At 44.1% G+C, this 15681-nt stretch overlaps 1 protein-coding gene across 1 annotated transcript in view; it reads right to left on the minus strand.

Moving 5' to 3' along the window:
• The window catches only part of LOC124553616 (ankyrin repeat and KH domain-containing protein 1-like), a 44508-nt gene that overhangs the window by 19732 nt on the left and 9095 nt on the right, over positions 1–15681 (minus strand). The window contains exons 4-6 of the mRNA XM_047127469.1: positions 12279–12855; positions 8064–8141; positions 3335–3475 (exon numbers count right to left, since the gene is read on the minus strand). Coding sequence (XP_046983425.1) covers positions 3335–3475; positions 8064–8141; positions 12279–12855 — 796 coding nt within the window. The remainder of the gene's footprint in view (positions 1–3334; positions 3476–8063; positions 8142–12278; positions 12856–15681) is intronic.

Consider the following 15681-nt stretch of genomic DNA (forward strand, 5'->3'; position numbering starts at 1 on the left):
GATTCATGTTAATTGGCAAGAATAGAAGTTTAACACAGTAAGAAATGGAAGCTGACATGTTTCTGAAGTTGTACAGTAGTGACTGCTGGTAATTTTTCTCATGCTAATGAAATCACAGTGAGTGTCAAAGAAGTCTGGTACACAAATCGAACTTCGTCTCGACACACACTAAAAATTTCAAAATCGTGTAGTTCACAGAAATATGACAATGATAAATCCAAGCTCTGACTGTTCTGAACGTAGACTCTGACTATAGATAATCTTTCACTTGCTACTGAATACATAAAATCAGACAATGGGTGCACTAACCTGACGATCTCAAACTGGCAACAACTGAATGGGAAAAGCCCTTAAGATAGTGTTAATTGTCAAGTAGTGTTTACTCTGAATTGATGCAGTGCGTGTAATGGAATTTCTACCAACTTCAAAAAGATAAAGAGTTTTCAGTATGTGTTGTGCTCACAACTTAAATTTTAAACCAAAGTAATTCATTGAAAAGTGTCCTCCAATTGTGTGTTTTGAACTGAATAGTGAAGTGAGAACTAATTTCTGTTTGGACTGGTTCCAAATAGTGCAGTGATTTGATCGAACTTTGACTGAGCTAATCTCTCAAGTTTCATAATTAAAGTAAATGCAGGAAAGTGTCTTAGGTCAGTGTTTAATCCAAAGGAGTGAGTGTATTCTGTTTAACACTGTGACCAGGAGAAACTTCTTTAATTTTTTTATTTTACACATCTAGTTTCGTAGTACCAAATTAAGGAGCCAGTCTCAAAGGTCAAGGAACGTGTCAGTACATGAAAGTACAACGTAAAAGTGATAGCAGACAAAATAAAGTGTTTATGAACCCAAAAAAAGACAAGTCATAAGTTCATGTAAATGCAATCAACAACATAACACAGGGATCAGCTTAATTTTTCAAGGACTTATCGACAGAATAGAAGGAGTGACGCATGAGAAAAAACTTCAGTTTGGATTTGAAAGCTTGTGGATTATTGCTAAGATTTTTGAATTCTTGTGGTAGCTCACTGAAAATGGATGCAGCAGTATACTATACATCTTTCTACAAAAAAGGAATTGCGACCCAAATGGAGATTGGATTTCTGTCTTGTATTAACTGAGTGAAAACTGCTAATTCTTGGGAATAAGGTGATATTGTCAACAAGAAACGTCAGCAAAGTGTTTGTATATTGAGAGGCCAATCATAGAAAACCCAGACTATTGAACAAGGCTCGACAAGAGATTCATGAACTTAGATTCACTTAAAACACACAATTAAGTAGCATGGTACTTAAATGGAACTTTGGACGATTTTGGTGGAGCGAGTGAGATGTGTTAGTTAAATATTTTACCTCAAAGGTGTAACTTAAGTGTTCTCCTTTCGTACTTTCTCAAAGACAGTACGTCTTTGGTTAGAGTTCTAACATTAACAACTGACATTGACTGATGTTCAAGATATTCGGCTCCACGGAACTTGGAAGCACGTGTCAGATCTACAGAGGATAATGGCTGTGCACATCACTATAGTCACACTCTGCAGGCATCTTCGAAGTGTGGTGTGTGCTCTCATCGTTCTCGTCATCTTGAGTAGTACATCTCGACATTTCCTGTTGCAACCACAGCCATTATTGTCCTGCAGTACAGCGTAGAGATAAGTACATGAGGCTGAAGCTCTAACTGCAGCTACAAGCTTATGACTAGGCAGGAGCAAGCTAGTGGGTGTACGAGTAAGTGTGAGACTTCAGATGCTGACAAGGGGAACTCTGTTGGTGAATAACAAGGTGCGTTATGAGGATATTACCAAATACACACACACAAAAAAAAAGTTTTGCACCACCACAGTGCCCAGAACTCCTGAAGATAGACGTTGACTGTGGATATTGTATCACAGGCACAGTCCCTTTGACTGTTCAGAGATGTCACTAAACCTGCCCAAAGATGTAAACAACAATGCATGAGCAGCGCCTATTAGATGGAGGGGGTACGACAGCCCTTCAGTTCCAGTCATCCCACCAGGAAGGAGGTACACGGCTTGTGTTGTCTGTAGTTCAACCACACCTAGAAAAACAATAGCGCGGTTCGATCGCGTCTCTATTATTATTTTGTGCCAGGAAGGGCTCTCAAGAATGGAAGTGTCCAGGTATCTCAGAGAGAACCGAAACGACGTTGTTTGAAAATGGAGGAGATACAGAGAGACATGAAGTGTCGATGATATGCCTCACTCAGGGTGGCCAAGGGCTACTACTGCAGTGGATGACCGCTACTTACGGATTATGGCTCGGAAAAGCCCTGACAGCAACGCCACCATGTTGAATAATGCTTTTCGTGCAGCTACAGAACATCTTGTTACGACTCAAACTGTGCACATAAGCTCCATGGCGAGGTCCATCCTTGCAACCATGACACAATGCAGCGAGGTACAGATGGGCCCAACAGCGTGCCGAATGGACTGCTCAGGATTGGCATTATGTTCTCCTCACCGATGAGTGCTGCATATACCTTCAACCAAACAACTGTCAGAGAAGTGTTTGGAGGCAACCCGGTCAGGCTGAACGTGTTAGACACACTGTCCAGCGAGTGCAGCAAGGCGGAGGTTCCCTTCTGTTTTGGGGTGGCATTATGTGGGGCCGACGTATGCAGCTGGTGCTCATGGATGGCCCCGTAGTGGCTGTAGGATACGTGAATGCCATCCTTCGACCAATAGTGCAACCACATTGACAGTGTATTGGCGAGGCATTCGTCTTTGTGGACGACAACTCGCGCCGCCATCTTGCACATCCTGTGAATGGCTTCCTTCAGGATAATGACATCACTCAACTAGAGGGGCCAGCATGTTCTCGAGATGTGAACCCTATCGAGCATACCTGGGATATACTGAAAAGGGCTATTTATGGACGACGTGACCCACTAACCACTCTGATGGATCTACGCCGAATCGCTGGTGAGGAGACAGACAATGTTGATGATCAGTGCGTTGATGAACTTTTGGATAGTATGCGACGACAAGTACAGGCATGCATCAATGCAAGAGGATGTGCTACTGGGTATTAGAGGTATTGGTGTGTACAGTAGTCTGGACCACCATCTCTGAAGGTCTCGCTGTATGGTGGTACAACATGCAATGTGTGGTTTTCATGAGCAATAAAAAGGGCGGAAATGGTGCCTATGTTGATTTATATTCTAATTGACTGCACAGATTCTGGAACCCTCGGAACCGAGCTGATGCAAAACTTTTTTTGATGTGTGTACAATAAAACGATATTTGCTTTTCTAACTTATGCCGCTGTACGCTGTACTATGGATGTGGAAAAAGAGCACATGTAGTGATGGAACTCACTGCAGAGTAGAGGCGGTGCTGCCATCAGGCCAGAGTGTGGAGTGCAGAGTCGTGGGTGGTGCAGCTGTGACCGAAGTCCAGCCACGGTTGCTGAGCAGCTCAGTAGCGGCGGTGGCCCTGCCGTCTGCAGTTGCTGGCGGTCTGCACAGAGAGGCAATAGTTAGGATAGAGTTTCACATGGAGGCTGGAGGACAGTTTACCACAGACAGTAGTGCTGAGGAATTGTGTGCGCACGCGCGCACACACACACACACACACACACACACACACACACACACACACACACAAATAATGGGATACACATTGCCGACAAAAACAGTGGTTCAGCTAAGATAGATGACTTACCATTGCTCTAATCAGTTTACACTATGCTTCTCCAGAGTTCCCCACAGCAATAGCCTGGCATCTGAATCGACGGCATGCACCGAAATAAAGCAGAGATGAAAGGTACATAAAAGAGTCGACAGTTATGGTGGACTGATGTGATAATGACTGGTTGGCAGATTTAGAATACATAACAACAATCACTCATAAATTTCAAAGGCAACAGCACTTAATGTACTGCATATAGTTCAATTATTGTGCGTGGGCATCAGCCACTGGTCTGTAGGAAATAGAGAACAGTAAATGGGGAGGCTAAAGAGCTCTTTGAGTTATTCCATTCCAGCTGTCTGCAGAAAGAAGGCGTGAAAAGAAATCGAACATACAAAAATATGGAAAATACAATTAAAAACGTAAAATGAAACCAGTGATATGATGTGAGAAGGCGTTAGCATGTGTGATGTTACTTCCTGGGGATATCAAAAACTAAACTAAACCCCTCCCAAACAGGCCATGAAGACCCAACGGTTCCGACCGGCCGCCGTGTCATCCTCAGCCCATTGGCGTCACTGGATGGGGATATGGAGTGGCATGTGGTCAGCACACCACTCTGCTGATCGTATGACGGTTTCCAAGATCGGAGCCGCTACTCAATCAAGTAGCTCCTCAGTTTGCCTCACAAGGGCTGAGTGTACCCCACTTGCCAACAGCACTCGGCAGACCGGATGGTCACCCATACAAGTGCTAGCCCAAGCCGACAGCGCTTAATTTCGGTGATCTGTTGAGAACTGGTGTTGCCACTGCAGCAAGGCCATTGGCTCCTGGGGCTATTTGTGACACTAAAAACCGTAACCGACAGGAGTGTGCCTCGACATCCACAGGGACTCGCGCCAATTGAAACATACGTGCCGTTAGAATATACAAGCGCCAACTGCCTGTACTGTTCTGGGACCAGCATGGCGACAGTTTCAAACATCACGCGCCCTGGATATGCTGCTGCGCTTTCGACACGGGACAAACAGAGTGGCTGTTGTGTGGTTTTTGCCAATAGGGGAAGCAGATGGCGTGACACAGAAAGCAAGGGTATCTATGTCCGTGTGCTGTGAGAGCTTCTTGAAAGACGCCAACCAAGACATTTCCATTCCGCTGCTCATTACTTGATTTCCAAGACAACTGAGAACAATTTTATGTATCCCACAGTAGAAAATAAGTAGATATATAAGAACCAACAATTAATTTTAATCGGGTTCTGGATGTGTCAAATTTATAAATTTCCATGAGTTCCCCACCATGACTACTTCCACCGCCATTGTCAAGTGAAAGAGGTGCCGGCTGTAACAATTTTTTTAATATTGCTGTCTTAGTGCCCCACGGAAAAGTGTGTAGGCAGCAGATGGTCACTGTCTCTTGAAAGCAAGATCGGTTTCGAAATTCTGCATTATCTAAAAGAACAGAGGTGATATTATTCTTCTAATTGTAAACATCACAAAAGAATTGACCAGCTATGAAATGTTTAAAGGCAGTATGGACATGTGGTGAGTCGAGAATGATAAGTGTAGAATTGAAGGTATGACATTCAGCCGCCAAAATGAACCCGCTAATGTAAAGGAGGTAGAGATCGACTGAAACAAAAAGTTTGCTGGGGTGGATTAAAACTGTGCAATGGGACATCCTCCTCAACATTACCCTTTTTTTATAGAAATAGTCGCTACCAAGTATACCTTCGATTCTTGCATAGGTGAACATAATCTCAGCTGTTTAAGTAAATGAATTTCATTTTATTTTGTCTATGAACCATTACATTTCAGGCTAAAATGTATAAAAAAGAAATTAATTTATTACAATCGATATATATGTTCAGTTAAAATTACTCTTCCTTTAGAAATATTTGAAATTACGAAATATCTGGCATACTTAAAATTCATATTATTAATTGCACAATCTAATTCTAATTATTAAATTGGTGTCTGGATGCACTTATAAAAAAATGATATAACTTGATGAAGCTGCTTCTTTTGTCATGAAAGTTTGTATTCTCTTTTGCTTTGTAAACTCTTTGGATTATAGTTAGTTCCGCAGAATGTTAGGAATAGTGGGCATGCCTCTGATGGAATCAGACATGTTTTAATTTTGGCATTAACGCTGTAATTATTGTTTTTATGGAAGTGGAAATTGTAAAGACGGTGTGACATAAAAGAATGGGAAAAACAAAGAAAAATGTCACAGAAAGAGAAATTACTTCATCAGTTATCAGATCAACAGGAACCCACTGAGTTAAAGGACTTACAGCCTCAAGATTAATCTCCTAGGCGTGACTGCAGCCAACAACGAGAAAATGAAGTAAGTAAAAAAGGTTTTTTTTTATATCTTACGCCTCTCTAAGCTTTTTAAACTAATGAAGAGACTAGAAAATTTAATGTGGGAAGGTAAGATTACAATTGGAACTGTAAACTGGGACTATAGCCTTCCCATTCATGTGCTCTACCAACAGCGCATGTGCTCTACCCGAACGCGACTTTGGACCCGCCCTCATAGCTTTACATCCTTTAATGCCCTACTTTCCAAACTTCTCAAAAGTTCTGCTGCGAAATTTGCAGAACCAGCATTGCCAGAAAAAAGGAAAAAAAATGTTCAAATGTGTGTGAAATCTTATGGGACTTAACTGCTAAGGTCATCAGCCCCTAAGCTTATGTACTACTCAACCTGAATTATCCTAAAATCACACACACACACACACACACACACACACACAAACACACACACACACACACACACACACCCATGCCTGAGGGAGGACTCAAACCTCCACTGGGACCAGCCGCACAGTCCATGACTGCAGTGCCCTAGACCGCTTGGCTAAGAAAGGAAACACACTCACAGGCTGTGGGTAAGCCACTTCTCCACAATAACCTTTCTGCCAGGAGAACGATTCTACCAACCATCGCAGGAAAACTTCTGTGTGATTTGGAATTTATGAGGTGTGCTAGTGGAAGTATTATGCGGGGGATCATCAGTTGGTAGAGCAGTTGCCTCCAAAAGGCTAAGGTCCCTGGTGCGATTCCTGGTCCAGGCACCATTTACATGTGCCAGGAAGTTTCATTTGAGTGTACACTCTGTCTCAAAGTGAAAGATTCCGTCTGTGAGCAAGTTTGCTGTCAACAGTCTTAACCTCAGCTTTATTGAAAAATCCATTAAAGTGATATTCCATTTTTGGTCCATAACACTTGCTGAATGCCCCCGTAAGTTATAATGTGAATGTAGAAAATGTGCGCAGAGAACTTACCGCAGGACAGACGTGGTGGCGTTACAAGGTGTGGGAGAGAGGCGGGGAGCCGTGGACAGTGCAGCTGAGGCAAGAGTCCAGAAATAGTCGCTGTGGTCGTGGTGAAGGGGAGTGGCTGGGGATTCCCCACTGTCTCCAGTGGCTTGCGTGCCCCCACAGAGAGACTGACGTGGCAAAGTGTTTTCATGTGGAGGTCAGACAGCAGATTACTACTTCTGATGGATCGGCCATACACAAATCATATAACACACAGTAACAACGACAGTAATAGGTCCTCTAAGATGAATGAATTACCATTGACCTAATTTATCACTGCTCTTCATGAAAACCCAATACTAGAAGCTTAGCACACCGATCAACACTTCGTACAGAAAACGAAAGACTCCAAAGTACATACAGGAGTGAACAGTTATGCTGGAGTTATGTGGCAAAAATTGGACATCACTCTGAATACATATCGACAACAACGGTACAGAAATTAAAATCGGAAATAGGGTGAAGTCCCTCCACAGTCACACTGGCATGACGCCCAGCACGAAAGGTCTACAGCCGTCTCTGCATATTGGTCGCTTGTCACTAAGTAAGGTCTCGCAGGATGTGGGTACTGCAATGTTTGTGTATGTCTGTTATGATTAATGCGCTCGTCTAGAGAGATGATGATGATGAAGTCCCATTCTCCTTCACAGAGCGTGGGGGATGCTGCAGGAGACCCCCACCACTGTACCAGGCAAGGTCCTAGCGGAGGTGGTTTGCCATTGCCCTCCTCTGACTGTAATGGGGATGAATGATGATGATGAAGACGACACAACAACACCCAGTCATCTCGAGGCAGGTGAAAATCCCTGACCCCTCCGGGAATCGAACCTGGGACCCCGTGGTAGGGAAAAGAGAACACTACCGCGAGACCACGAGCTGCGGACTCTGGAGAGGGATTAGGTCTAAAGTTGACAGAAGGGTAGCGGTTTGAAGGGAAGTAGGGGGGAAAAGGTCCCTAGGCAAGAGCCAAGGCGAAACACCTCTGCGATAGTTGGGGCGGGTTGTAAGAGCAGTAGCCGTTTTGTTGCTGACTGTATAGCTCACGCAAGGGTAGACTTTGTTAGTAATGGGTATCATACAGGTGCATACCTTTGACGTTGTGCAGTGGTGTTACTCGGCGTCTGCAGTGGGGTGCCAGTGTTGGCTTCTCGGTGAGCGTCAGCATATCTGTAACAGTTAGGTTCATCATCGTTTGGTGTCCAAATGGTCATATATCGTATTCAAAGTGTAGGGTAGAGTTGGCGGTTTGTTTGCGCGCCAGTGTGTGAGCTTGTCAGCTTCCCTACTCTAGCCTGCTTTAATAGCAGCTGGCATATCCAGTCAGTGTTCCTAATTTGTAGGGGCTTGCTTATGTTGTCGCTTGTGGATGTATGTTAACTCCTAATAGGGGGCTACACCCAAGCTAATGGCAATAGCCATTAAATGTAGTTCAGGCGTTAGGGACCATGCTGTAGGAGGCACAGTGGTAAGTATGGATGCTAGATAGCTCTCTGTGTTATTCGAAACTGTTGTCTACTAGAAAGACACCAAAATGAATCCAGAATAAGAAGATATGGGAAAATAGAACAGGAAATGTTGAATTAAACCAGAGATATTATGTTGTGACAAGTCATCAGCATGAGTCGTTTCACTTTCTGATAATAATGATGGCCTAGAAAATGGTCAGCATAGCCCATGTAGCGTGAGAAATCATGGGCGCTGGGGCCAGATCTGCTCTGAAACAAGGATGCTAACTGTGTTAAAAGTTGAATGTACTGTGCATCGCATCACGCTGTAGATATAGGACGAAGACAAGTACGTCTGTGTGGTTGACACAGACAAGTACGTCTGTGTGGTTGACACTGCTAGGAGAAGTGGATGACGTGACACAAAAGTAAAGGGACATCTATGTCCTTGCACCACAGGCGCTACTGAAAGCGTGTCACTTGACTTGCACACAGCTGACTGGCACCAGACAAGGCGTCATTTCTGCCTCGCCGTGTGTTACTTGCCTTTCAAAAAACTATATACTCCAGTTATGTATCACATTATACAAAGCTGTACCACTGTGCACTAAGAGATTTAAATCCTGACAATTAATTTTAATGAGCTTCCACATGTGTCAACACATTGTTCCTCAATATGTTCTGGATCAAGACCTCTTTGGCTACTGGCAAGTTATACCGTATCTTCCATTGGTACTTTAGTAACCCACGTTGAGGTGTGTAGGTAGCAGATTATCAATGTCTCTTGAAAGCTCAATTGTTTTACAAATGTTGCATAATATAAAACAAATAAGGAGATAATATTCTTTTAAAATTGAACACAGAAAACATTCACTCAATTGTAAAATGTTTAGGGGCAGTCTGCATACACGGTGAATCGAGAAAAGTATGTGGAGCATCAATGGAATGACATCCACTCTCGAAACTTAGTGCAATTCTGTACATGATTGCTATGATGGTTGTAGAAATCAACTGAAACAATAAGTTTGCTGTTAACAGTCATAAGCTCTGCTTCATTTAAGACATAAAAATGCAATACTGCTAAATTCAATTTTTTTTCCACAGCGTTTGGTTAGTGCCAGCATAAGCAACACTGTGGATGTGGAAGATGTGCGTCTGTAGTGACAGAACTCACCGCAGGAGAGAGAGGGCGTCGCCATCAGGTGGAGCGGCTGGGCGTTGAGTGGTGGGTGGTGCAGCTGTGGCAGGGGTCCCGCCGTGGTCGCTGTGTGGCTGAGTGGCGGGGGTGGGGGTGGCCCCGCTGTCACTGTCTCCAACAGCTGACGCGCTGCACAAAGAGATACTACTCAGGAGAGTGTCTTCACATGGGGGCCAGAGGACAGTTTCCTGCAGACAGTACTGATGGGAAATTGACAGCACACAAATAACAGTGGTCAACACATTGCCAACAATGGTAGTAGCTCCAGTAAGATGCATAACTTACCACTGATCTAATCACCGTATCCACCACTTTTGCCGAGCTCCCCATACTGGTACATTACCATACCAAGCAACAGTGTACAGAAAGAGGCACATATGAGAGGTATCTAAACGGGCATACAAGGCAACAGCAGACTCTTACATGCTCCATAAATCATCGAACATTCATCGTCCACTTGCACCAGCGTGCACCAAATGATAGGTAGGTGTGAGGGCAATAAGCACTGTGTAAGTGTTGTAATGCTTAGAGCCAATATCTGTTCGATGTCCAAATGATATTTAAGATCTGGTCACAGTATACTGCCTGTTATGATATGTCATAGCTCGCTACATGACAACAGTGTCATGTTGAGTAACCCCCTTTTCAATATGTTGAAGGAATACAATGATGCTAATTGGGTTCCCAATTAGAAGTTATGAAATATTGCCTCACGTACTCTCACAGCATGGAGGTTGGGATCACAGTTCCATCTTTGGCGGAAGGAGAAAAATGCTTCAGACAAAATGTTTGTAGATTTAGTTGCTGAATCGTAAAAATAAAAAGCGAGGGTTCCCACTGAAGCTTTCTAAGTTGCTTTCCACCATCCACACATGGGATGGGGTGACAGGTTTTGTGTGGTATCGTTGGATTTCTTCCTCTGAACAAACAAATTGGAATTACAACTTTTTTTTAAATCTTTATATATATAGGAAGCGAGAGAGATAGAAAGAAAATGAGAAGTAGATCAGGCAGGAATTCCAGTGTATCCAATACTGCATAAATATTTAAGCATATAAGAAAGACAACCCCCCATGAACCATGGACCTTGCCGTTGGTGGGGAGGCTTGCGTGCCTCAGCGATACAGATAGCCGTACCGTAGGTGCAACCACAACGGAGGGGTATCTGTTGAGAGGCCAGACAAACGTGTGGTTCCTGAAGAGGGGCAGCAGCCTTTTCAGTAGTTGCAAGGGCAACAGTCTGGATGATTGACTTATCTGGCCTTGTAACAATAACCAAAACGGCCTTGCTGTGCTGGTACTGCGAACGGGTGAAAGCAAGGGGAAACTACAGCCGTAATTTTTCCCGAGGGCATGCAGCTTTACTGTATGATTACATGATGATGGCGTCCTCTTGGGTAAAATATTCCGGAGGTAAAATAGTCCCCCATTCGGATCTCCGGGTGGGGACTATTCAGAAGAATGTAGGTTGCAGTAGGTACTGGGAGATGAAAAAGCTTGCACAGGATAGAGTAGCATGGAGAGCTGCATCAAACCAGTCTCAGGACTGAACACCACAACAACAACAAGAAAGACAAAGGAGATATGTGGGAATTATTAGGCACTACACTTGTAGGGAATACTTGTATTGTGATAGAGTATGCAACAAAGGACAGTTGTATCGATAGGTCCCCGTCCCATCAGTATTGTCGTTGTTAGAGATGAATTAGTAACAGCAATAGGTGGGATAGCGAAGGTCTCAGTAGATGGAACCACTGCAGAATAGACTGGACAGAAATGAGTAACGCTGTAGAGATTTTCAAGCAAGATGGGTGGGCAGAGATTTGACCTGCTCCTCCAAGAGGCAAGTACAGCGTCTTGACGGGTAATGTTCTCTCCTGTGCATGCTATAGACTGGAGTGTTCCAAAGTACAGTACACATTTTGGGGATGAAAGGGCCTGCGTCATGTGCAGCTGACTGAGGCTGCCTTGTTGTTGTGAGGGCTAGTTCTTTTTTGCCTTGTGGGGTGTTCACAGGATCTGCGAGGAGCAAGCAGCTGCAACCTGGTGCACATGTGCTCACGTCACCTGCTATAATAGATGTATTCCACACATGCTCCAACTGAGAACAACACACATCTTCTTGGAGCCTAATTTACTTCTGAAAAGTTATTCCTAACGTCCACGTATTGCTTGGAGGAATAAACTAACGATGCTATGGAATTTGCAGACATATTGCACACATGTATCTAGAAAGTGAAAAAGAAGCTGTAGTACTGATGTGGGAATAGCGATTACTTCATCTGTCTGCTTTGTTATAACTAACTTTTCTACAGGTGAGTATTCACAGCACAGTAACGCGATAGTCGGGAAATTATAATACGTTTCTGGCCTTCTTGAACCTTAGTGCAGGGTCGTAAAGAGTTCCCGGTGCAAATAATACGTGACGCACATGCTTCTCATCTTTATGTTCCCAATTTACAGCATGATAGCAGCAGCAGAGACAACAAGGCTACTTGCATGAACTAGTTAACAGTAGCCTAATGGGACACAAAATAGATGGCCATCGATGATACACGACAGACACGTCTAAGGAAACTCAGCGTCAAACAACGCTGGTAAATTTACATACACACACACACATATGGAAGTGGACAGCACAGAAGAGTGCCCTATGCTTACCTGGTTTCCATTGGCGTCTCCAAGAGCAGGCGATACACATCAGCCATGTCTTGAGGCTGGGAGCGCACTGCGTCAGCCCAGCCCCGTGTGAAAATCACCTGCACCAAGTGAGCCCTTATGAATTTAATGGCCGCCTGCTTGAGGCTGTCAGAGGAGTGCCTGACCGCGAGAGCAGCCGTGGCCGCCGCTGTCTCGACGGACAGCTGTGCGGCCAGCTGCAGCTCGCACTCCGCCTTCAGGGCCGACACGCCGTACTTATCAGCTGCGGCCAGCAGCTGTGCAGACATGCCGGGCAGCCGGGGGGCCTGGAGTGTATACAGGTAGGCCAGCAGCTGGCGCAGCACCGGGCCCTCCACGTCCTGGACTGCGACCTGACCGCTGCTGGCCTCCAGCGGGTCCTGCCGGAACATGGCTTGGAACACGGGGCTCCTGGAAGCCAGGACGGCCCTGTGCGCTGCGAGACGCGTGTCGCCGGCCACCAGGGTCACCACGGCGTCCTCCCCGGCGTCCAGCAGGGCGCTCAGACCCACACCTGTGGTCTCCTTACCCTCTGTTTCTGGTACCACTGCAGACTGTCCTTAAACACACAGCGTCACTAAGAACCTTGTGCCCCCATAGAGCACTCTGCTTACTTACTTGAGCCCTATGCAGATCTGCATCAAGTAACTATTGCGAATATTTTACATTTTATGTGGGTCGCAACAATATGCTTTCTCTCTCGAAATAATGAAATAGGTAAACAGCTGCAAATCTCAATGTACATTGAAAAGCGAAAGAAGCAGGTATAGGCACGCATATTCAAATACAGATTTACGTAAACAGGCAGAATACAACAGTGTGGTCAGCAACGCCTGCCTAAGACAACAAGTGTCGGACACAGTTGTTAGACCGTTTACAAAGTGAGTTTGAAAGTGGTGCTATAGTCGGCGCACGAGCCATTGGACGCAGCATATCCGAGGTAGCAAAGAAGTGGGGATTTTCCGGTACGACTATCTCGCAAGTGTACCACAAGTATCAGAAATCCGGTATAAACACCAAGTCTCTGACAACACTGCGGCTGGAAGAAGATCCTGCAAGAACAGAACCAATGACAACTCATGAGATCATTCAACGTGACGGAAGTCCAACCCTTTAGTAAATTGCTACAGATTTCAATGCTGGGCCATGCAGAAGTGTCTGCGTGTGAACCATTCAACGAAACATTATCGATGTGGGCTTTTGGAGCCAAAAGCCCACACGTGTACCCTCGATGACTGCACGAAACAAAGCTTTATACCTCGCGTGGGCCCGCCAACCATAACATTCTACTGTTGATGACTGGAAACATGTTGCCTGGTCGGACGAATCTCGTTTCAAACTGTATCGAGTGGATGGATGTGTGCAGGTATGGAGACAACCTCATCAATCTGTGTACCCTGCATGTCAGCAGCGGACTGTTCAAGCTGGTGGAGGCTCTCTAGTCATGTGGGTGTGTGCAGTTGGAGTGATATCTGACCCCTGATATGTCTAGGTACGACTCTGGCAGGTGACATGTATGTCAGCATCTTGTCTGATCACCTGCATTCATTAATGTCCATTCTGCATATCGACGGACTTTCGAAATTCTGGTGGGGAAATGCGACACCACACATGTCCACAATTGCTACAGACTGCTCCGCAAACACTCTTCTGAGTTTAAACACTTCTGCTGGCCACCAAACTTCCCATACATGAACATTATTGAGCGTATCTGGGATGCCTTGTAACGTGCTGCTCATAAGAGATCGCACTCGCTCGTACTCTTAGGGATTTATGGACAGCCCTTCAGGATTCATGGTGTCAGTTCCCTTCAGCACTACTTCAACCATTAGTCGAGTCCATGACACTTCATGCTGCGACACTTCTGCGTGCTTGCTCGGGCCCTACACGATGTTAGGCTTTCTTTGGCTCTGCAGTGTATGAAGGCCAATGACTGAATCACTCACTGACCCATCATCGCCCATCCCAATCCGCTAAGGATAGAAAGTTGAAATTTGGAGAGCATGTTGATCTTAAATTGTAGGCGTCGTTTAAGAAGGCGTTTTTCGGAATTCCACCCCTAAGGCGGTGAAATGGGGGATAAAGCGTTTTTTGAAAATAGGTCATTGGCAACTCCTTAATGCCTTTCTAAATGAAATGTAATAAACAAAAACTGTGGTGCTTTAGATGTGGCCAAGAATACAACACTTGTCAGAAGCTTTGTAAGATTCATGAAGAATCAGTATCTAGCGGCAGTGCTATTAAATAACAGTTAAACTTCCATTTATTAGTAGAGCACTGGTATGACGCGAATTCGCGATACTCGGCATTAAAGGCTTGTGGCAATTTTGAAGCTAGAACTACGAAAATTGGTATGTGATTTTTCAGTCAGAAATAAATAATACTTTGAGAATTTTTGGAAACTGAGCCACTAAGGGGCTAAAATAGTGGGTGAAAGTTTATTTGAAAATAAATCATGTTGAATAACTAATGAAATAAAAAAAGTACATCTGTGGAAATTGGTATTTGACAAAAAAAATGTGTTTCAGTGTTTCTGGAAGTTCAAGGTCTAGGGGGAGTGAGACAGGATGAAAAGTTTAATGGAATTTATTCATCACGAAAGCATACTAAACGCTAAATGTACAGAAATTTGTATTTGCCTTCTATGTTACAAATATATACATTACGTGTTTCGCTTTGTTTGCAAACTGAACCCCCCAGTGGGTGAAATGGGGGATGGAAAATTTCAAGACAATATTTCATTAAAAACTGTAGAGTTAAGTCTATGAAAATGGTATTTCAATTCTCGATTAGATATAAATAAATATGGATTAGAGGATGAAAGTTTCTAAGTAAATATCATCACAAGAACGTAAAACGCATGATTAACAAAAAAACTTGGACTTCAGCTACCAGAATAATCTTTTTGGCAGAAGTATGTTCAGAAAAGACCACGCTTCGGTGGCCTTAATTTGCGTGAAATGTTTAGAACGTGTAGAAATTTGTAAACAATATAAAGATTCGATTAAAGAAAGAAATGTGTGCACACCATACAGTCTGCGTGGGAGAAGCAGCGAGTGGTAATGTAGTCTTTAATTAAACCACCTAAACAATTTTCTATTGGTTTCAGCACATTTCGTCTGCAAAACAAGCTACAGATGTGGTGCAAATCTCATATCCTTAATTTCCTTCTACAGTTGTTTGCCAGGAGATCATTCACAAAGTGGCAGTTCTTTATTCAACGAGGTATCATCCTGATATTTCCATTTATTTAAAGGAACAACAATATTGTACTGCAGGAAATTGTATTGCTCTGCTCCTGATACTCCTCTTTGTTGCCAGTTACACAGGATCAACAACGGGCTAATAGTGTGTCGGGTGCGTTTCTAGGAACCATTAACTTGGG

The sequence above is a fragment of the Schistocerca americana genome, chromosome 11 (genome assembly GCF_021461395.2).
Source record: "Schistocerca americana isolate TAMUIC-IGC-003095 chromosome 11, iqSchAmer2.1, whole genome shotgun sequence".
NCBI classification, from domain to species: domain Eukaryota; kingdom Metazoa; phylum Arthropoda; class Insecta; order Orthoptera; family Acrididae; genus Schistocerca; species Schistocerca americana.